General features: G+C 42.1%; 1 protein-coding gene across 1 annotated transcript in view; it reads left to right on the top strand.

Annotated features, from left to right (window-relative positions):
* Positions 1-20,985, top strand: part of LOC144495655 (KAT8 regulatory NSL complex subunit 1-like) — a 141,104-nt gene extending 120,119 nt beyond the window's left edge. Inside the window, exons 8-14 of the mRNA XM_078215922.1 lie at positions 397-540; positions 930-1,087; positions 6,991-7,109; positions 11,125-11,185; positions 11,293-11,405; positions 17,862-18,117; positions 20,126-20,985. Coding sequence (XP_078072048.1) covers positions 397-540; positions 930-1,087; positions 6,991-7,109; positions 11,125-11,185; positions 11,293-11,405; positions 17,862-18,117; positions 20,126-20,401 — 1,127 coding nt within the window. The 3' untranslated portion in view covers positions 20,402-20,985. The remainder of the gene's footprint in view (positions 1-396; positions 541-929; positions 1,088-6,990; positions 7,110-11,124; positions 11,186-11,292; positions 11,406-17,861; positions 18,118-20,125) is intronic.
* The last annotated feature ends 823 nt before the right edge of the window (positions 20,986-21,808 follow it).

The following is a 21,808-nucleotide window of genomic DNA, read 5'->3' as shown; positions in this document are numbered from 1 at the left end:
CCTTTCTTAAAATCCATCTCCGAATTTGCTTCTGGTCATATCTGATGATGCCTCTTCCTTTGACTTGATGTAATTTTTTGTCTGATTATGCTTTAGTGGGACTTTATTTCTCGTACTCAATTTTTTTCCTCCTGATGATCCTTTTAGACATTCTGTTCTGTTTTTTATATTCTGACCAATCATCTGACCTGCCACCCATCTCTGCGCAGTTGTATGCTTTTTCTTTAAATTTGACGCTTTCCCTAAATTTTTTAGTTAACCACAGATGGTGGATCCCCCCTTCTAGAATTTTTCGAGTGGGAAAGGTTGTAGATTTTTGTCAAAGGATGAGCTAGGTGGGACACATGGCTTCTCTCATCTATTTTGATACATAAGCTTCGTTTGTTACCCACTCAGAATATGTGCAAAGCAGAAATGGATCGGAAAAGGTCTTCAAGCAGCGATTAGATCACTGGCAGCCTACCTCCAAAACAGATATTGATCCTTTCACAGAAAAACTCAACACACAGATAAAGAAGCAGAGGTCATCTGTCCACTTGGGTAAGTGAACCTGAGCTGAAATGCCCGATATCTTGATTTCACCAAGTCGTGCGGTTTGCTTCTGGTAGGATTTGATTGTCAATGGTTAGAACCCTATCTTCAGCAATCAGTTTCTGCATTTGATCAGGCCAATTCTGTCAATTTTTTATATTCCTTCCTTAAGCCTCTTCTTTCAACTTTATTTCTTCTCTTCAGAATTCCAGCCTTCTGTACTTTGCCCAAAGCGACTAATTTTTGCCTGTCATGGGGATGGGATAGCAGGGTGGGATGAGGAGGAAGGAGGGAGAATGGGGACCTTTATAATGCATTGCTGTTATCTTACAACATATGCATAGGAATGAATGATGTACTGTGCACTGCTAACCTTGTGTTACTTTCCTCCTCCACAGCACTCAATAAACGACACAAAGCTTCAAGTTCATCCCCATCGTTACTGAGTCCCCAGACCCCAAAACCCAGTTCAACGATTCACCCGTCGCCTTCGTACACTGATACCCCTCCTTCAGTTGTACACAACCAACCAGTATCATCCACCACTTCTACACCAGTAAGTTCAAGCTTAACTTTATGATTTGAAATGCATCTAGTACTAGAGAAGCCTATGAAACTAAAATGTGACAAATTCCACGACTTGAAGTTTACATCCGAGGGAGTTCTGGAAACATAGAAAATAGGAGGAGGGGTAGGCCATTTGGTTTTTTAAGACTGTTTCAGCAGCCATTATGATCATGGCTGATCATCCAACTCAGTACCATGTTCCTACTCCCCCCCCCCCCCCCCCCCATCCTTTGATCCTTTAGCCCCAGGAGCTATATAAGAACTAGGAGCAGAAGTAGGCCATCTGGCCCCTCGAGCCTGCTCCGCCATTCAATAGAATCATGGCTGATCTTTTTGTGGACCCAGCTCCACTTACCCGCCCGCTCACCATAACCCTTAATTCCTTTACAGTTCAAAAATGTATCTGTCCTTGCCTTAAAAACATTCAATGAGGTAGCCTCAACTGCTTCACTGGGCAGGGAATTCCACAGATTCACAACCCTTTGTGTGAAGAAGTTCCTCCTCAACTCAGTCCTAAATCTGCTTCCCCTTATTTTGAGGCTATACCCCCGGTTCTAGTTTCACCCGCCAGTGGAAACAACTTCCCTGCTTCTATCTTATCTATTCCCTTCATAATCTTATGTTTCTATAAGATCTCCCCTTATTCTTCTGAATTCCAAAGAGTATAGCCCCAGTCTACTCAGTCTCTCCTCATAAGCCAACCCTCTCAACTCCGGAATCAACCTAGTGAATCTCCTCTGCACCCCCTCCAGTGCCAGTATATCCTTTCTCAAGTAAGGAGACAAAAACTGTACACAGTACTCCAGGTGTGGCCTCACCAGCACCTTATACAGCTGCAACATAACCTCGCTGTTTTTAAACTCCATCCCTCTAGCAATAAAGGACAAAATTCCATTTGCCTTCTTAATTACCTGCTGCACCTGCAAACCAACTCCTTGAGATTCCTGCACAAGGACACCCAGGTCCCTCTGCACAGCAGTATGCTGCAATTTTTTACCATTTAAATAATAGTCTATTTTGCTGCTCTTCCTACCAAAATGGATGACCTCACATTTACCAACATTGTATTCCATCTGCCAGATCCTCGCCCACTCACTTAGATTATCTATATCCCTTTGCAGACTTTCAGCGTACTCTGCACACTTTGCTCTTCCACCCATCTTGGTGTCATCTGCGAATTTTGACACACTACACTTGGTCCCCAACTCCAAATCATCTATGTAAATCGTAAACAATTGCGGCCCCAACACTGATCCCTGAGGCACATCACTAGTCACTGATCGCCAACCAGAAAAACACCCATTTACCCCTACTCTTTGCTTTCTGTTCGTTAACCAATCCTCCATCCATGCTTATACATTACCAGTAACACTGTGCACCTTTATCTTATGTAGCAGTCTTTGGTGCGGCACCTTGTCAAATGCCTTCTGGAAATCCAGGTACACCATAGAGGTTTACAGCATGGAAACAGACCCTTTGGCCCAACTTGTCCATGCCGCCCTTTTTTAAAAAACCCCCTAAACTAATCCCATTTGGCCCATATCCCTCTATACCCATCGTACCCATGTAACTATCTAAATGCTTTTTAAAAGATAAAATTGTACCCGCCTCTACTACTACCTCTGGCAGCTTGTTCCAGACACTCACCACCCTCTGTGTGAAAAAATTGCCCCTCTGGACACTTTTGTATCTCTCTCCTCTCACCTTAAACCTATGCCCTCTAGTTTTAGACTCCCCTACCTTTGGGAAAAGATATTGACTATCTACCTTGTCTATGCCCCTCATTATTTTATAGACCTCTATAAGGTCACTCCTCAGTCTCCTACGCTCCAGAGAAAAAAGTCCCAGTCTATTCAGCCTCTCCTTATAACTCAATCCATCAAGTCCCGGTAGCATCCTAGTAAATTTTTTCTGCACTCTTTCTAGTTTAATAATATCCTTTCTATAATAGGGTGACCAGAATTGCACACAGTATTCCAAGTGTGGCCGTACCAATGTCTTGTACAACTTCAACAAGACGTCCCAACTCCTGTATTCAATGTTCTGACCGATGAAACCAAGCATGCCGAATGCCTCCTTCACCACTCTGTCCACCTGTGACTCCACTTTCAAGGAGCTATGAACATGTACCCCTAGATCTCTTTGTTCTGTAACTCTCCCCAATGTCCTACCATTAACTGAGTAAGTCCTGCCTTGGTTCAATCTACCAAAATGCATTACCTCGCATTTGTCTAAATTAAACTCCATCTGCCAATCGTCAGCCCACTGGCCCAATTGATCAAGATCCTGTTGCAATTGGAGATAACCTTCCTCACTGTCCACCATGCCACCAATCTTGGTGTCATCTGCAAACTTACTAACCGTGCCCCCTATATTCTCATCCAAATCATTAATATAAATGACAAATAACAGTGGGCCCAGCACTGATCCCTGAGGCACACCGCTGGTCACAGGCCTCCAGTTTGAAAAACAACTCTCTACAACCACCCTCTGGCTTCTGTCAAGAAGCCAATTTTGTATCCATTTAGATACCTCACCCTGGATCCCGTGAGATTTAACTTTATGCAACAACCTACCATGCGGTACCTTGTCAAAGGTCCACAGGTTCCCCATTGTCCACTGCACATGTAATGTTCTCAAAGAATTCCACCAGATTAGTCAAACATGACCTACCCTTCATGAACCCATGCTGCGTCTTACCAATGGGACAATTTATATCCAGATGTCTCGCTATTTCTTCCTTGATGATAGATTCAAGCATTTTACCGACTACAGAAGTTAAGCTAACCGGCTTATAGTTACCTGCCTTTTGTCTACCTCTTTTTTTAAACAGTGGCGTCACATTTGCTGTTTTCCAATCTGCGGGAACCACCCCAGGGTCCAGCGAATTTTGGTGAATTACCACTAGTGCATTTGCTATTTCTCCCGCCATCTCTTTTAGTACCCTGGGATGCATTCCATCAGGACCAGGAGACTTGTCTACCTTTAGCCCCATTAACTTGCCCAACACTACCTCTTTCGTGGTAATAGTTTCTAGGTTCTCACCTGCCATAGTCTTCCTGTCATCAATTTTTGGCATGTTATTTGTGTCTTCCACTGCGAAGACTGACACAAAATACCTGTTCAATGCCTCAGCCATTTTCTCATTTCCAGTTATTACATCCCCCTTCTCGTCCTCTAAAGGACCAATGTTTACTTTCGCCACTCTTTTTCATTTTATATATTTGTAGAAACTTTTGCTATCTGTTTTTATATTCTGAGCTAGTTTACTCTCATAATCCATCTTGCCTTTATAGCTTTTTCGTGGCTTTCTGCTGCCCTTTAAAGATTTCCCTTTATCTAACTCCTTCTTGAAAGCAAACAATGTTTTGACCTCCACTGCTTTCTGTGGTAGAGAATTCCATAGGCTCACCAGCCTCTGGATGAAGAAAGATATCGCTGCAGAGATAGTGGGTGCACTGCTTATAATTTTCCAAAACTCTGGAATTATCCAAGCAGGTTAGAAGTTAACAAATGTAACACTGCTGTTCAACAAAGGAGGGAGAGAGAAAACAAGGAACATCGGGCCATTTTGTCTGACATCAGTCATTGGCAAGTGCTAGACTTTATTGTTAAGACTTTCTTAATAGTACAGTTAGAAAATCCAATGATGTCCATGCCCCATAATAGAACCATAGAAAATTACAGCTCAGAAACAGGCCTTTTGGCCCTTCTTGTCTGTGCCGAACCATTTTATGCCTAGTCCCACTGACCTGCACTTGGACCATATCCCTCCACACCCCTCTCATCCATGAACCCGTCCAAGTTTTTCTTAAATGTTAAAAGTGACCCCGCATTTACCACTTTATCCGGCAGCTCATTCCACACTCCCACCACTCTCTGCGTGAAGAAGTCCCCCCTAATATTCCCTTTAAACTTTTCTCCTTTCACCCTTAACCCATGCCCTCTGGTTTTTTTCTCCCCTAGCCTCAGCGGAAAAAGCCTGCTCGCATTCACTCTATCTATACCCATCAAAATCTTATACACCTCTATCAAATCTCCCCTCAATCTTCTACGCTCCAGGGAATAAAGTCCCAACCTATTCAATCTCTTAAATCAAAACGCTCGTGCTTTCCAAGAATCTTATCCACCTTTGCATTAAAAATATTAAAGACTCTTCATGAAAAGGCATTGGAAGCAGAGTTCCAAAGATTCTTGCCCCTCGGAGAATATTTTGCTTCATCTGCACTTTAAATGGGTGATCTCTTTAAACAGTGATCCCTAGTTCTCGATTCTCCCACAAGAGGAACCATCCTCTCCACATCCACCCTGTCAAGACCCTTTAGATCTTCTATGTTTCAATCAATTTGTCTCTTACACTTCTAAACTCCAGTGGATTCAAGCCTATCCTCTCTAACCTTTCCTCATATGCCTACCTGCCCATTCCAGGTATTAGTTTTAGAAAACTTTCTCTGAGCTGCTTCAAATACATCTGCATCCTTCCTTAAATTAGATGAATATTTACACAGTACTCTGGGTGTGCTCAAACTGATGCTCTGTATAACAAGCACAACCTCCCTACTTTGTATTCAGTTCCCCTCGGAATAAATGAAAACATTGTTAGCTTTACTAATTACTTGCTGTAGCTGCATACTCGCCCCTTTATGATTCATGCACTAAGACATCCAGATCCCTCTACATTTAAGAGCTCTGCAATCTCTCACCATTTAGATAGTGTTTCTCTTTTTTATTATTCCTGCCAAAGTGGACAATTTCACATTTTCCCACATCATATTCGATTTGTTCGATCTTTGCCCACTCAACCTATCTATATCTTTACACTCACATATGTATAATACATATAATATGTTGTGAGTGAGGCTGCTTTAGGTACAATCAGTATCATCGGCTCAGCAGATGTTTATGTAACCCCTCTTTTGATCACTTTCCAATCACAGAATTTGTTCTCATATCTGATTATTGCTTCCAGATTCCAGTAAATATTCTTGATGACGCGAAGATCTTTCCCATCAAGATTGATGTCTTCCAGCACTTTTATGAGATGTTTGTGCTGGACTTTTTCAAATGCTTTAGTATAATCAATAAAACACCACAAAACATTGTTTTGCATTTCAATTTTCTTTTTGCCTAGGTGTTTAAAAGATAGATTGCTGCATTTTGTTCAGCCATGCTCACAATGAATGGCGGAGCAGGCTTGAAGGGGCGAATGGCCTACTCCTGCTTCTGTTTTCTGTATGTTTCTATGTAGAAATGTGGATTGCCTTGAAATAATCAAATATACAATTACCAAAGGCATAAATGAGGGTTTCTGTAGCAGACGAGTGGAGAGAGGGGCAAATTTGGTGATATTGAGGTGAAATAGGCAGTTTTAACAATAATGCAAAGATGAGGATGGAAGCTTCAGCCTTCCCGGTATTAATTGGAGGACCTTTCTGCTCATCCAATTTTGGACGTTGGATCAGCATTCTGATAATTTAGCAGCAGTAAATTAGTCAAGAGAGGTGATTGTGAGGCAGAGCTATGTGTCATCAGCACAAGTATAAACACATAACATTGTGCTTTTGAACAATGTGGCCAGGGGCAGTAAAGGTACTTGCTTGGCTGTAAAACTATTTAGAATACCATGAGATTGGAAAAAGTGCTGTGTAAACGAAAGTTCTTCAGTTAAACATGCTCACTGCCCTGCTGTTATTGCCTGTTCCTAGTTGATCTGCTGAGTGTCTGATCTATACATCCTTCCCCGTTGAAACGGATTTCAGAGCTCCATCTATTGACCTAATCAGTAAAAACAACAGTCTTGTGTATTATTTTGGATTTCCAGAATTGAAAATTATTTGCTTCTAAAGAAGGAATGTTAAGGTTTATGATTTTTATTCTTGTTTACTCTTGCAGTCTGCACGAAGAAGAAGAGGTGAAAGTTCATTTGATATAAACAACATTGTAATCCCCATGTCCATGGCTGCAGCTGCTCGAGTGGAGAAACTTCAGTACAAGGAGATTCTAACACCAAGGTAACAGTATAGTGTCATTGGGATTTCAGTCAAGTGGAACAGTGGATGGGTGTCGAAGCACAAGTGTGGAAATTATTTTGAGGGAACTAAATAGCTGTTTGAAAGTGGTAGAAGGAGTGTGCAGGACAGTGGCGAACAATGTCAGAGACTTGATAGCCAAATGGTTTCTGTATGGTAACAGAAGGTTATGGTAAGGAGCCTTCTGTCCTCTTCAATGGCTTCAGATACATATACAGGCAGTATATATTGTACAGAGCAGTGAACCTAGACTTTTCTTCCATCTTGGCCCAAATTCCATAAGAGTCCTCTTGTTACATTAGTGCAGCATTTCTGATTCCTACATCTGCCGTTCTGATGGGTTCACTAAATGGGCACTTTCTGGGTCACATTGTTTTCTAGTCATGTACAGATTTCCCTGTTCCTGCATGCCATTTAGGATTAAACCCTTCAGTTTTAGTTGCCTCTTCTCGTTCCTCCTCCCAAAGTGTATCACTTTGCACTTTTTCTGTATTTAAATTTCATCTGCCACATCTCTGCTCATTTTGTCAGCCTATGTCTTCTTAAAGTGTATCCATATCCGCCTCACACAGTTAACCAATCTTTCAAATTTTGTGCTTTGTGAAAATGTTGAAATTGTGCCCAGAATACCCAAATCAAAGTTTTATCAATATCAAGAAAAACAGTAATCATAGTACTGATTGGGAAAAACCACTGTATACCTTTCTCTACTTCAAAAACAAACACTAGTTTGTTTCCTGTTACTAAGCCAACTTCATATCCATGCTGCTATGGTCCCTTTTATTTCATGGACTTCAATATTGTTGATGAGCATATTATATGGCACTTTTTGGAAGTCTATTTGCACCACACAAACTCCACAACACTCTCAGTTACCTCATCAAAAAGCTCAAGTCAAGTCGGTTAAATATGTTTGCTTTTAGCAAATCCATTCTGTCCTTCCCTAATTAATCTACACTTGCCAAAGAGACTGTTAGTTTTGGCCTGGATTGTTGTTTTTAAAAACTTGAACTCAACTGAGGTTAAGTTGGCTAGCCGGTAGTCGCTGAGTTATCTTTACATTTTTTTTTTGAATGAGCATGCAACATTTGCAATTCTCCAGTCCTATGGCACCACTCTGTATTTAAAGAGGGTGAGATCGTTGCCAATACCTCCACAATTTCCATACTTTGTCATCATCCTCAGAAGCATCACGTCCAGTCGTGTTGACTTATTAACTTTTCAGTACAATCAGCATTTCCAGTAACTCCTCTGGCAATTTTTTTTCGCCCATTTAGTATGTCAGCTACCTCATTTCACTTTAACTTGGGCGGCATTTTCTTGCTTGCTAAAGACAGATGCAAAGTATCAACTTTATACAATAGCCATGACCTCTGCCTTCATGAATAGGTCTCCTTTTTGGTCCTTAATTAGCCCCACCTGTCTCATTACTACCCTTTTTATTATTTATGTGCCTGTAGAAGACTTGTGTATTCCGTGTCATGTTGGCCACCTCTGAACAAAGAACAAAGAACAATACAGCACAGGAACAGGCCCTTCGGCCCTCCAAGCCCGCGCCGCTCCCCGGTCCAGGATTGAATCCTGAATCCAGGATCCCCGCCCAATTTTCCAGCCTATCTACATACCAATATCCTATCCACCGAGCTGTCCCTCACAGCTACGATGCTTTGTTCATTACAACCTATTAACTTACCCCCACCCCCCCATTCCAGACCATGTGATCTCCAGGGAGAGGCGAAAACCCAGAGTGAAAAACCCCAGGGCCAATATGGGGAAAAAAAATCTGGGAAATTCCTCTCCGACCCCCTGAGGCGATCGAAACGCCTCAGGGGGTCGGAGAGGAATTTCCCAGATTCTGTCTCCTACTTCCTTTGCACTTCTTCTGACTGTTCCCCTTGCCCCCTCAGAATTGTCTCAAACTACTTACTGATATCCTTGATCCTGGCACCAGGATGGCAACATAACATTCCGGAATCACGTCAGCAATTGAAAAAGCACTTGTCTGTTTCTTCTGCTAATCAATTTTCTATTGCTTGTTTTCTCTATATTCCTCCCTTCCCACAGTTCAACTGAGCTGTTGCTGTGAACCTGGCACTGCTGCAGAGGAACCATATTCAGAACTGAATAACAGTTTGAAATGCGCGATGCTTGCAGGGGACTCTACAGTACCTGCCAGGTGCTCCCTAACTGTCTGGTAGTCATCTATTCCCCCTATGCCTGTGTGGGAGTCTTAAACTTGAGGCAGACAATCTTCTGAAACATGCTATCCACACTCTCAGTTTTACGGATACACTTCAGTGATCACAGTTGCAGCACAGGTTCTGAAATCCAGAACTTGAACTTCCTGCGTACATGGTTGTCCAGGACACACCATATTCTAGAGCTCCTGCACGGAACAGGATGTGCATTGCACAGCAGTGAGGTGCCCTACCACATTTCCCATTTATTACTTACCAGAAATAAACTTGAACCTTAAAAAAAAAAGTTACTGGGGGAAAAAATATGCAAAGCTGCACCCGCTTCCCCCTCTGCACAGAATTTCCACTTTTACCAAATTCATGATTTTCGCATTGTATTAGCAATGAACTCATTTTTGTGATCAACAGGTATGGGAGCAAATTAGACCCTCACTCAAGTTACAACTCCTCACTCAGTTTCCTGCTCTCAATAATTAATACCTATTGAGGCAACCACTTCCAGCTGATTGCCAGTTAACTGCCATTGACATTCAATTTCTGTAACTGGATAGTTTAGTTTGCTAGCAGTCTCTTTTAAGGTGTTTAAAGCTTTAAGGCAAATGATAAATTTTCAAATGAATTTCCCCCTGTGCACAGAATTCGCACTTGCATCAAATTCCTGACTACAGCACTCTGTTAACAATGCACTGAGTTGTGCGGACACTGTGCTTCCCACCCTCCTATCTCTGGATACAGAAAGTTGCAGCCACTTGCAGGAACGGTCGCATAGCGTAACTTGCAAGGCCATCATTTCTTGCCCATCCCTAAGTGCCCATGAACTGAATGGCTTGATAGGCCATTTCAGAGGACAATTAAGAATATATTGCTGTGGGTTTGGAGTCACATGTATCCCAGACCAGTTGAGAATGGCAGATTTCCTTCTCTGAAGGGCACTGGTGAACCGGATGGGTTTTTAAGTTGGTGTAGTTTCATGGTTAGCAGCTTTCAATCCCAGATTTTTGATTAACTGAATTTAAATTTCACCAGCTGCTGTGGGGGATTTGAACGCATGTCCCCAGAATATTAGCCTGGGCCTCTGGATTACTCATCCAGTGAGAATACCACTACACCACAGTCTCCCCCAGCTCAAAACTGAGCATATGAGTAACTTACTACCTGGCTCCCCTAAGTTTGTCTACAAGGCACAAATCAGGAATGTGATGGAATGCATTACTGGCTGTGGTGAGTTCAGCTCCAACAACACTCGGCTCAACACCATCCAGGGCAGAGCAGCCTGTTTGATCAGCATCCCATTCATCATAAAACATTCACTCCCTTCACGACACCCAGTGGCAGCAATATCTACAATATACAAGTACAAATCGCCAAGCGTCTTTTGATAGTACCTTCCAAATCTACGACCTCTATCACCTAGGGGGACAAGGGCAACGTAGGAGCATCACTCCCTGCTAGTTATCCTACGAGTTGCCCACCATCCTGACTTGGAACTTTATTGCCATTCCTTCACTGTTACTGGGTCAAAATCCTGCAACTCACTTTTTTTTACAACACTGTGGACATACCTACAGCTCCTGGACTGCACCAGTTCAAGAAGGCACCACTGCCTCAAGAGCATTTAGGGTAGGACAACAAATGCTGACCAACAACATTCTCATCCCACAAACAAAAAAAGTGCATACAGCAGGGAAATTAATGTTCAATGTTAAGATAAATTCTGAAATATGTGATCTACATTTAGATAGTTAGAAGCATGACTTCAAATGAGTACCATACAATTATCTCCCATTTCTTCCCGACAGCTGGCGAGTTGCAGATGTTGAACAGTCAAAGTTGCAGATTTGCAAGTTGGAGGATGACCAGGTAATTTATTACATATCAGAAGTTTTAAGAAGTCCGTGGAGAATTATGAATCCGTTTTGTTTTGTTGACCGTCTTTAAACTCCAATTGTTTATTCTTGAATACATAGTATGAGGATATGTCTGATGAAGCCTTCCTTAATCGCCATTCCAAATGTGAAGAAATGGAACGTTCTAGATGGTGCTTGTGGTCTTCATCCAGCTCAGCCAGGAGAGGAAGCAGGTAAATGTGACGCAGGAGCTTCCTGTTTCGAATCCACAAATTAATTTGGATTGCACTATGGAAGTATGTTGGAGTAAACCTGATGGCCTGAAATCTAAGAAGTTAAAATAAGTGGCTGTAACGATATGGATGCATTGGTTTTGATCTTCCCAACTCCCTAATTGTGGAAAGATCACAACAGATTGGAAAACAACAAATGTACAAAATGAGGGAGATGGAACCAGTTATTCTTTTGGAAAAAGCTTGAATCAGTTGTTAAGGAGGTAATAGCAAGACATTTGGAAAATCATAATATATATCAGGCAGACTTTGTAAATTGGAAAGCATTTTTAAAATTTATTTGTTCTTGGGATGTGGGTATCGCTGGTTGGGCATTTGTTGGCATTTATTTATTTTGTTGGCATTTATTGCCAACCCGTAATTGCCCTTGAACTGAGCAGCTTGCCATTTTAGAGGGCATTTTAAGAATCAGCCACATTATTGTGCATTTTTAAAATATCCATTATTGGGACATGGGCATCGCTGGCTGGCCAACATTTATTGATGTGGAGATGCCGGCGTTGGACTGGGCTAAGCACAGTAAGAAGTCTCACAACACCAGGTTAAAGTCCAACAGGTCCAACATTTATTGCCCATCTCTAAAGACACATGTAGGCCAGATCAGGTGAGGATGGTGGATTTCCTTCCCTAAAGGACATTGGTGAACCAGATGGGTTTTTACAACAATGGTTTCATGATCATTAGATTTTTAATTCCAAATTTTTGTTGAATTCAAATTTCACCATCGCTGTGGTGGGATTCAAACCTGGGTCCCCAGAGAATTATCCTGGGTCCCTGGATTACTAGCCCAGTGACAAGACCATTACCTCCCCCCTAATTTATCAGAGCCCTTTGAGGAAGTAACAAAGAGGGTGGATAAAAGGGAGTATTTGGATTTCCAAAAGGTGCCATATGAAAGATTACTACACAAGGGAAGAGCTCATGGTGCTACAGGTAACATTAGCATTGATAAAGGAAGCAGAGAGTCAACATAAAATGGGTCATTTTTATATTGGCAACTATTGGAATGCCACAGGTATTATTGGAGCAACAACTATAATCAACTTGGATGAAGAGATTGGGTGTATAGTAACTAAATTTGCTGATGATACAAAAATAGGTAGAAAAGTAAGTTGTGATGAAGACAGAGTCTGCAAAGGAATATATATATACATTAAATGAGTGGGCAAAAATTTCATGTATCAAGCATAATGTAGGAAAATGTGAGCTTGTTCACTTTGGCAGGAAGAATAGCAAAGCAGAATATTACTTAAATTAGAGATTTTATCTGTGAATCGAGCAATCTGGGTGTTCTGGTACACGAATCACAAAAGGCTGGTGTGCAGGTACAGCAAGTAATGGAAAGTCGATGGAATTTTGGCTTTCATTGCCAAGGAATTGGAGTATAAAAGTAGAGAAGTATTGTTAAAGCTTTCCAGGGCCTTCGTGTATCCTCACCTAGAGTACGGTTCACAGTCTTGATCTCCTTACTTAAGGAGGGATATAATTCTCTAGGAAACAGTTCAGAGAAGATTCATTGGGCTGATACCTGAGCTGAAGTTGTCGTCTTATGAGGAAAAGTGCAACAGATTAGGCCTATACTCTTCGGAATTTAGAAGAATGGGAAATGATCTTATCGAAACACAAAATTCTGAGGGGACGAATCTGGGAAAATGTTTCCTCTTGTGAGAGTGTAATTTGGGGACAGAGTTTAAAAATAAAAGGTCTCCCATTTAAGACAGAGGTGAGGACGAATTTATTTTCTTGGGATCGTTAATGTTTAGAATTCTCTTGCATCACGAGCAGTGGAAGGTCCGAGGCATTGAGGCTGAGTTGGCCGACAAGGGAGGCGTTGTGTGGGGCAGGCAGGAAAGTGGAGGTCAGGTCACAGCTGGATCAGCCATGATTGTATTGAATGGTGGACCAGGCTCAAGGGGCTGAATGGCCTACTTATTATTTCATAAAATGTTCAGTCACCTCAGAAATACTGCTCAATTACCCAGTAGCTCAAATGTCTAACTGGTTCTCTTTTACAATTCCCCATACTATCTGCTGCTTTGCACTGTTATTCCACACATTGACCTCCCACTGTGTAAACTGCCTGTGTGCCATCCCTCTTCAAAGCTTGAGAATTTGTTCCCTTGTTATATAGGAACAGGTGAAAACTATTCACCCCTTCATGCCAATGCTAGCATTAAACTAGGTAACGACTAATCAGAATCTCAACTCCATTTACACGCTCTATCCAGTTCGTACCCTTATGGTTTGTTTCCCTTCTCTCCTTTCATTAACTTATTTTTTATCCTTACAATTGTGATTTATCCTCCTACCTTCCTAACCCATCCAGATCCCTCTGTTAAGTTTACCTGTAGCCTATTGCAATTTGAGTCACCTGAAAATTTAAGCTACCTCATTTCTGTCCACATTCCCAAGCCGCAGTGTCCTGTTACGGTCAGTAAGCTATCTTAAGAGCTACTATTTTATCCAAAACCCCTTACTGATTTTGGAGTTTGTTTTGGTTGGAGCAATTTTTCATGTGTCAGTATCAACGTTGATATCATTGAACCTAATTATGTACTCGCCTCACATCTGCATGTGGGTATTTTCTAGCTGAGCGGCCATCAGGAAGAGGAAATCCAGGTGCATTTCCACTCCTGAAGAGCACCGGCACAAATGATAGCAGTGGCCTGCTCATGTATTACATTTTCTTTATTTGTTCATAAACAAAAGCTTATGAGGCTGTACCTATTACTAGTTGCCCTGAGAAGATAGGACTACAATACTTATGTTTTGAATGACTAGATGGCTCATTGGAAGGTTAAAGAGGCAACCGAGTCGTAGTTTGGGACGAGTCACATGTAGATCAGATCAGGTGAGATGGCAGTATCCCAGAGATTTTCTAATCATTTGATTTCAGTACATGGCCTGATTTCTTTGCTCAGTAAACCATCAGAAGGAGTTTCAACTTGTAATATACTGTAGTTAGTGCTGTTTATATTAGGCCACAGACGAGTGTTGTTTACCTTTGCTTTATTTTGTTATTGAGAGCAAGTCTTACTGTTTTCAAAATATTTTATTCTCAGTCTATTTATTGAGCTCTGTCATCACCGAGATAAAACTCCATTGGACCACCTTCTTGACCCTCCAGGAGAGAAATGGAGGGGTGGGGGGGATGTTCTCCAAAAATGTTGTTGCTGCCATTCACTCCCAGAGTAAATAAAAGATGCACTGCAATACTAAAACATACAGATCCTCAATTGGATCCCTGGTCTGCTTGCTTTTAGCCAAAGCAGAGATAAAAGCTCTGTGGTTGGTCTCCGTTCCAAGTAGATTGCAGCATTGATTCCCATCCTGATCACTTGTCAGTGACTTGTGCTGGACGTGATTGTGTATAGAACATAGAACATAGAACATTACAGCGCAGAACAGGCCCTTCGGCCCACGATGTTGCACCGACCAGTTAAAAAAAAACAAAAAAACTGTGACCCTCCAACCTAAACCAATTTCTTTTCGTCCATGAACCTATCTACGGATCTCTTAAACGCCCCCAAACTAGGCGCATTTACTACTGATGCTGGCAGGGCATTCCAATCCCTCACCACCCTCTGGGTAAAGAACCTACCCCTGACATCGGTTCTATAACTACCCCCCCTCAATTTAAAGCCATGCCCCCTCGTGCTGGATTTCTCCATCAGAGGAAAAAGGCTATCACTATCCACCCTATCTAAACCTCTAATCATCTTATATGTTTCAATAAGATCCCCTCTTAGCCGCCGCCTTTCCAGCGAAAACAATCCCAAATCCCTCAGCCTCTCCTCATAGGATCTCCCCTCCATACCAGGCAACATCCTGGTAAACCTCCTCTGCACCCTCTCCAAAGCCTCCACATCCTTCCTGTAATGTGGGGACCAGAACTGCACACAGTACTCCAAGTGCGGCCGCACCAGAGTTGTGTACAGTTGCAACATAACGCTACGACTCCTAAATTCAATCCCCCTACCAATAAACGCCAAGACACCATATGCCTTCTTAACAACCTTATCTACTTGATTCCCAACTTTCAGGGATCTATGCACACATACACCTAGATCCCTCTGCTCCTCCACACTATTCAAAGTCCTCCCGTTAGCCCTATACTCAACACATCTGTTATTCCTACCAAAGTGAATTACCTCACACTTCTCCGCATTAAACTCCATCCGCCACCTCTCGGCCCAACTTTGCAACCTGTCTAAGTCTTCCTGCAAACTACGACACCCTTCCTCACTGTCTACCACACCACCGACTTTGGTGTCATCAGCAAATTTGCTAATCCACCCAACTATACCCTCATCCAGATCATTAATAAATATTACAAACAGCAGTGGCCCCAAAACAGATCCCTGAGGTACACCACTTGTAACCGCACTCCATGATGAATATTTACTATCAACCACCACCCTCTGTTTCCTATCCGCTAGCCAATTCCTGATCCAATTTCCTAGATCACCCCCAATCCCATACATCTGCATTTTCTGCAGAAGCCTACCATGGTGAACCTTATCAAACGCCTTACTAAAATCCATATATACCACGTCCACTGCCTTGCCCCCATCCACCTCCTTGGTCACTTTCTCAAAAAACTCAATAAGGTTAGTAAGGCACGACCTACCTGCCACAAAACCATGCTGACTATCACCTATCAATTCATTACTCTCCAAATAACTATAAATCCTATCCCTTATAATTTTTTCCAACATCTTGCCGACAACAGAAGTGAGACTCACCGGTCTATAATTCCCGGGGAAGTCTCTGTTCCCCTTCTTAAACAATGGGACAACATTCGCTAACCTCCAATCTTCTGGTACTATACCAGAGGCCAACGACGACCTGAAGATCAGAGCCAGAGGCTCTGCAATCACTTCTCTTGCCTCCCAGAGAATCCTTGGATAAATCCCATCCGGACCAGGGGATTTATCTATTTTCAGACCCTCCAGAATATCCTGCACATCCTCCTTATCAACTGTAATACTGTCTATTCTACTCCCTTGCAACCCAGTGTCCTCCTCAGCTATATTCATGTCCCCTTGCGTGAACACCGAAGAGAAATATTGGTTCAATGCTTCACCAATCTCCTCCGGTTCCACACATAACTTCCCTCTGCCATCTATAACTGGCCCTAAACTTGCCCTAACCAACCTTCTGTTCTTGACATACCTATAGAACGCCTTAGGATTCTCTTTAACCCTATCCGCCAAAGTCTTCTCATGTCCCCTTTTAGCCCTTCTAAGCTCGCTCTTCAACTCCCTCTTAGCCAATCTAAAGCTTTCTAGTGCACTACCCGAGTGCTCACGTCTCATCCGAACATAAGCCTCCTTTTTCTTTTTAACCAACAAAGAAACTTTTTTGGTGCACCACGGTTCCCTAGCCCTACCAATTCCTCCTTGCCTGACAGGGACATACCTATCACAGACTCGCAGTAGCTGCTCCTTGAAAAAACTCCACATGTCGGACGTTCCCAGTCCCTGTAATCTCCTAGTCCAACCTATGTTTCCTAATTCTCTCCTAATAGCCTCATAATTACCCTTCCCCCAGCTAAAACCACTGGCCCGAGGTTCATGCCTATCCCTTTCCATCACTAAGGTGAACGTAACCGAATTGTGGTCACTATCACCAAAATGCACACCAACTTCCAAGTCTAGCACCTGGTCTGGCTCATTTCCCAGCACCAGATCCAATATAGCCTCACCTCTAGTTGGCCTGTCTACATACTGAGTCAAAAAACCTTCCTGCACGCTTTGAACAAAAACTGACCCCTCTAACGAGCTAGAGCTATAACAATTCCAGTCAATATTAGTCAAGTTAAAATCCCCCATAACAATTGCCCTATTACTTTCACTCCTAAGCAGGATTGACTCCGCAATCCTTTCCTCAACCTCTCTAGAACTTTTAGGAGGTCTATAAAAGACTCCCAACAGGGTGACCTCTCCTCTCCTATTTCTAATCTCCGCCCATACTACCTCAACAGATAAGTCCTCATCAAACCTCCTCTCTGACACTGTGATACAATCTCTGACCAATAATGCTACCCCTCCCCCTCTTCTACCTCCTTCCCTACTTCGACTAAAACATTTGAACCCCGGGACCTGCAGCATCCATTCCTGCCCCTGTTCTATCCATGTCTCTGAAATAGCCACAACATCATGGAGGTCAGGCTTAACTCAGTGCATACTTTGTGATATAATAGTCTGAGAATCCTTACTATTCAGATTTGCATGTGAACTGATTGCGGGATTGAGATCATGGCAAAAAGTTAATGACCATGTTGCTGGCATGAGGGAAGAAAATTGGGTTGGTCCCTTAATGCAGAATTGAGAACCAACTAGTGAAACAATATTTTGGATTAATGTCCTCATATGGTTTCTTTCTGGTTTTCAGATCTTCTAACAAAGCTGATGGCAGATCTACCCCTCAACCACAGCAAGCAAACGCAACAACTCCTCAGCCTGTGTCACCCGACAGTGGATTCCACCTACTCAATGACTACCCCCACACCCCTTCATTCACTGGCCCTGTTAGCCCTGAAACCTACTCATCGCTCAGTTCCTTCTCTTCAAAAGACCGCATAAGGGTCCTGTCCTTCAGTGAGGATACACGGTCATCTACGCCTGAAGTCACAGATGAAGAAGTGCAGGTATGTTTGAATATCTATAATGGATTCAGAATCTTGAGTCTGTGCATGCTTCTATCAAAAATCTCAATGTCTATAGTAATGATGGCTTCTAGCCGCATGTGATAAATTGGGAAACCAAATTTGGTTAATCACAGTTCTAATTAGTAATTAAAAAATGAGTAATATGCAGTTATTGAGCCTGTGATCTCAATATTCGTATCTGTATGGTGTGGGCATGTGCACTTTTACATTTGTTGTGCAGCTCGGCGGCATGGTGGCACAATGGTTCGCACTGCTGCCTCTCAGTGTCAGTGACCTGGATTCAATTCCAGCCTCAGGTGACTGTGGAGTTTGTACGTTCTTCCCGTCTCTGCATGGGTTTTCTCTGGGTGCTCTGGTTTCCACCCACACGCCAAAGATGTGGGGGTTAGGTTGATTGGCCCCTTAATGTCAGGGGGATTGGCAGGGTTAATATGTGGGATTACGGGGATAGGGCCTGGATGGGATTGTTGTTGGTGCAGGCTCGATGGGCCGAATGGCCTCCTTCTGCACTGTAGGGTTTCTATGATTCTTTTGTGATTCTGCCAGTAAAATGGTTAGGCAAAAAGTATGATATGAATGTTCTTAATCGTTGTACCTAATTTTCTTTATTACTGAATGGTGGTAAATGTTAACTAATTGCACAAAGATCAGGTACAGTTACCTGAACTGTGTGTAGAAAGAGGAGTTTTCTACTATAAAACATGAATGTGGCCATCACCTCAGGATGTCCCAAAGTACTTTACAGTCAATGAAGCGTTCTTGAACAAAGTACTTTTAAAAGGTGAAGAACTGAGTGACTTCAGTGTGAAAAGAAAGACTGCATTGCACGGATTTGGGCTGCGTGCAGGTCGCTTCTATGAAGAGCATTAATGAACCAGTTGGAGTTTGATGTTCGTTTGTAAATTTTCATGGTTGTTGTTAATCAGATTTATTATTATTAATTTCCCAACACTGCTTGTGAAATATGAGCTCTGCCTGCTGGTCAAGTAGCATAGAACCCAGAGGTTCCTTGTCTGCAGACCACTTAATTAGGTCAACCTATTGGTTCTATCCCATCTCTCTTGCTTGCAAAGGGCACTCATCAGAATCATGGGAAGAATGGCAATTCTTCTTAATGAGTCATCAATGAGTTGCTGTTTGGTTCCAAATTGAAGAACTTCAGTTTTACCTCAGGCTGTGTGTTCACCTGGTTTCTGTCCTTTGATTTCAACCCCACAGGTATTAAAAATTTAATCTTGCTGTTGTATGTTATGAGCCTCAATGTAAATTTTGTTAATAAAACAACATTGTTGTTGATCATGCTAATGAAGGCTTGTGTGGCACTCTGAAGCTGGTATGCTTGTGTGATGCCACTCAAATGGTGGGCATTAGAGTTCTGGCCTGTGTTCTCATATGATCTCGACTGTGGCATTACGTGTCAAGTGATTCGCACCTTGGACCAGCCTGCAAACCACCTGGAGGACCGTCACTCGATTTACCAACCCTCGAGGCTTGGCCTGGAATCTCTAGTAATTGAGGATCAAACTCCAGGACACTGCTGTATGCAACCCTGGAGAAAAATCATTGACAAAAAAACATTGTTAATGTCCCATTTTTTTTTGGAACATTTCTATTTACCAGATATTAAAATACTGAAAATGGGGGGAGTGGGGTGCCTCATGGCTGACAGTCGAGCATTATTCAGTTAGGCAATGAGTCTTTAAGCTTTCCAGTTGGCGTAGGAAATAGTACGTCACAAGGATGGATGTGTTGGCTGACTAATGACTGGAATGTGAAGGCAAATCATGTGATGAAACCTCCTGGAATACACTTAGTCACAGTTGGCAACCCTAACTTTCACGGACCGCATTTTAAGAACCACTGCCTTAACCAGTATGTGATCCTACCGTATGCCATTATGACTCTTTTTTGGGAAGAAATCTCGGGTAGCGGGGAGACAATTTTGTTTAATGATTCTAATTTATTTTGTTTTGTTTTATTCTCGTAGATGGTGCAACCCTGGGAGCCAAGGATATTTCCCTTATTAGCTGAAGACATGGAACAATTGAAAGGAAATACTAACTCTCTCAGAGAAAGCCGTTATGAGCGGCCAAGGGACCTTCACTGGCAGTTGGCTAACAAGCCGGGCATTAGGACCGAATCTGCTGAGTGCGTCCCTTCGTTAACGCAGAGTCCGAGAGGCCTTGCATGTTTACAAGATGACAACAGTTCAGACTTGAGATTAACTCTGGCAATAGAGAACGAACGAAATATGGATAGGTGAACTCGACGTACACAGTAATTTAACAACCACATCCACAGAGCAGACACACCTTGTATATACATGCTGTATCTATATATATAAATATATATATATATATAAAACAGAGAGAAAAACTGTTATTTTCTTTTTAGTGTTTGATATTCAAACATCTATTTTTGAGAGAATGCATATATAATAACTTCTATTAAGTGGGCTTTTTATTTTCATTTCTTTTCAAGTCAATGTACTGTAAATTGTACCATTTGGGGACAGGGGAGGTAGTGGCCAGGGGGATCAGTCACAAATGTAAAGAATATAAGGTTCTGTATGTAAAAGTGATGTCAGTCTGTGCCAACAAAACAGGAAGAAAAGCTTTAGAGAGAAAAAAAATTGAAAACAAAAAAATTAATGGGTAGGGGAAGGGAGCAGGAATCCTCATTGGAAAGAATTGAAATAGTTTCTCCTGTTGCAGTAAATCCTTTGGGCTTGTCTTCATTAACACTGCTGAATTCTAGAATACTTGTGTTGTTGTATAGCATGCCCGAGGAGTGGTCGACTGACTGTACTTTCCCTATATTAAATTACTACGGTTCTTGTTTACCATTTGTGTTTGTGCTCTGAACTCTCTTTATCGAATGTGCTGTTATGCAGGGCTGATCGCTAAATTATTTTATTGAATTTTATGGATTAGCAAGCAACAGAAGACTTTTATAAGTATGCAAATAAGAGTAAGAGTAAGAATGGGCCAGAAAGGCAGAGGTCATGCCTGAGATAATGAATGTTTGCATCAAACTTCATTAAAGAGGATGCTGTCGAAATCTCAGTAAAAGAGGAGATCGAGAAATTGGAAAGGATAAGGTTGGCAGTGCACAAAGTAGAAACTTTCTGAATGGAATGCATTTCAGGTTGCTGAAGAAAGTAATTGTGTTAATAGTGGAGGCTCTGGACACAATATTCCAATCCTTTTTTGGATATGAGGTGGTGCCAGAAGGCTGGTACAAGCAGAGTGTGATAAACCCAGGAGCCTCAGGCCAGTGAACCACGTAATGGTGGTGGGGAAACTTAGAGGAAAAAAAAATCAAAATTAGTTGTCACTTTTAAAGATTTGGATTATTAAATGACATCTAGCATGGGTTTGATAGGACAAATCATGTTTCACTCATTTGATTTAGTTCTTTGAATTAATGGGAAGGTTGATGAGGGTATTGCAGTTGTTGTTGTGTATATGGACTTTCAAAGAGCATTGATGAAGTTACAAATGGTAGACTTGTAAAATTGAAATCTATTGGATTAAAGGGGTAAGTTCAGCATTCCTGCAGACCCCCATGAAGTCTCATGCACACAGAAACCTCCTTCTGATTACTATGTACTGACCTTTCTCAGCTGATGAATTAGTGCTCCTCCATATTGAACACCATTTGGAGGAAA

This window comes from Mustelus asterias, chromosome 7 (assembly GCF_964213995.1).
Source record: "Mustelus asterias chromosome 7, sMusAst1.hap1.1, whole genome shotgun sequence".
Classification (NCBI taxonomy): domain Eukaryota; kingdom Metazoa; phylum Chordata; class Chondrichthyes; order Carcharhiniformes; family Triakidae; genus Mustelus; species Mustelus asterias.
Note: the sequence above shows the minus strand (reverse complement) of the source record. Positions and strands in the feature narration are given on the sequence as shown.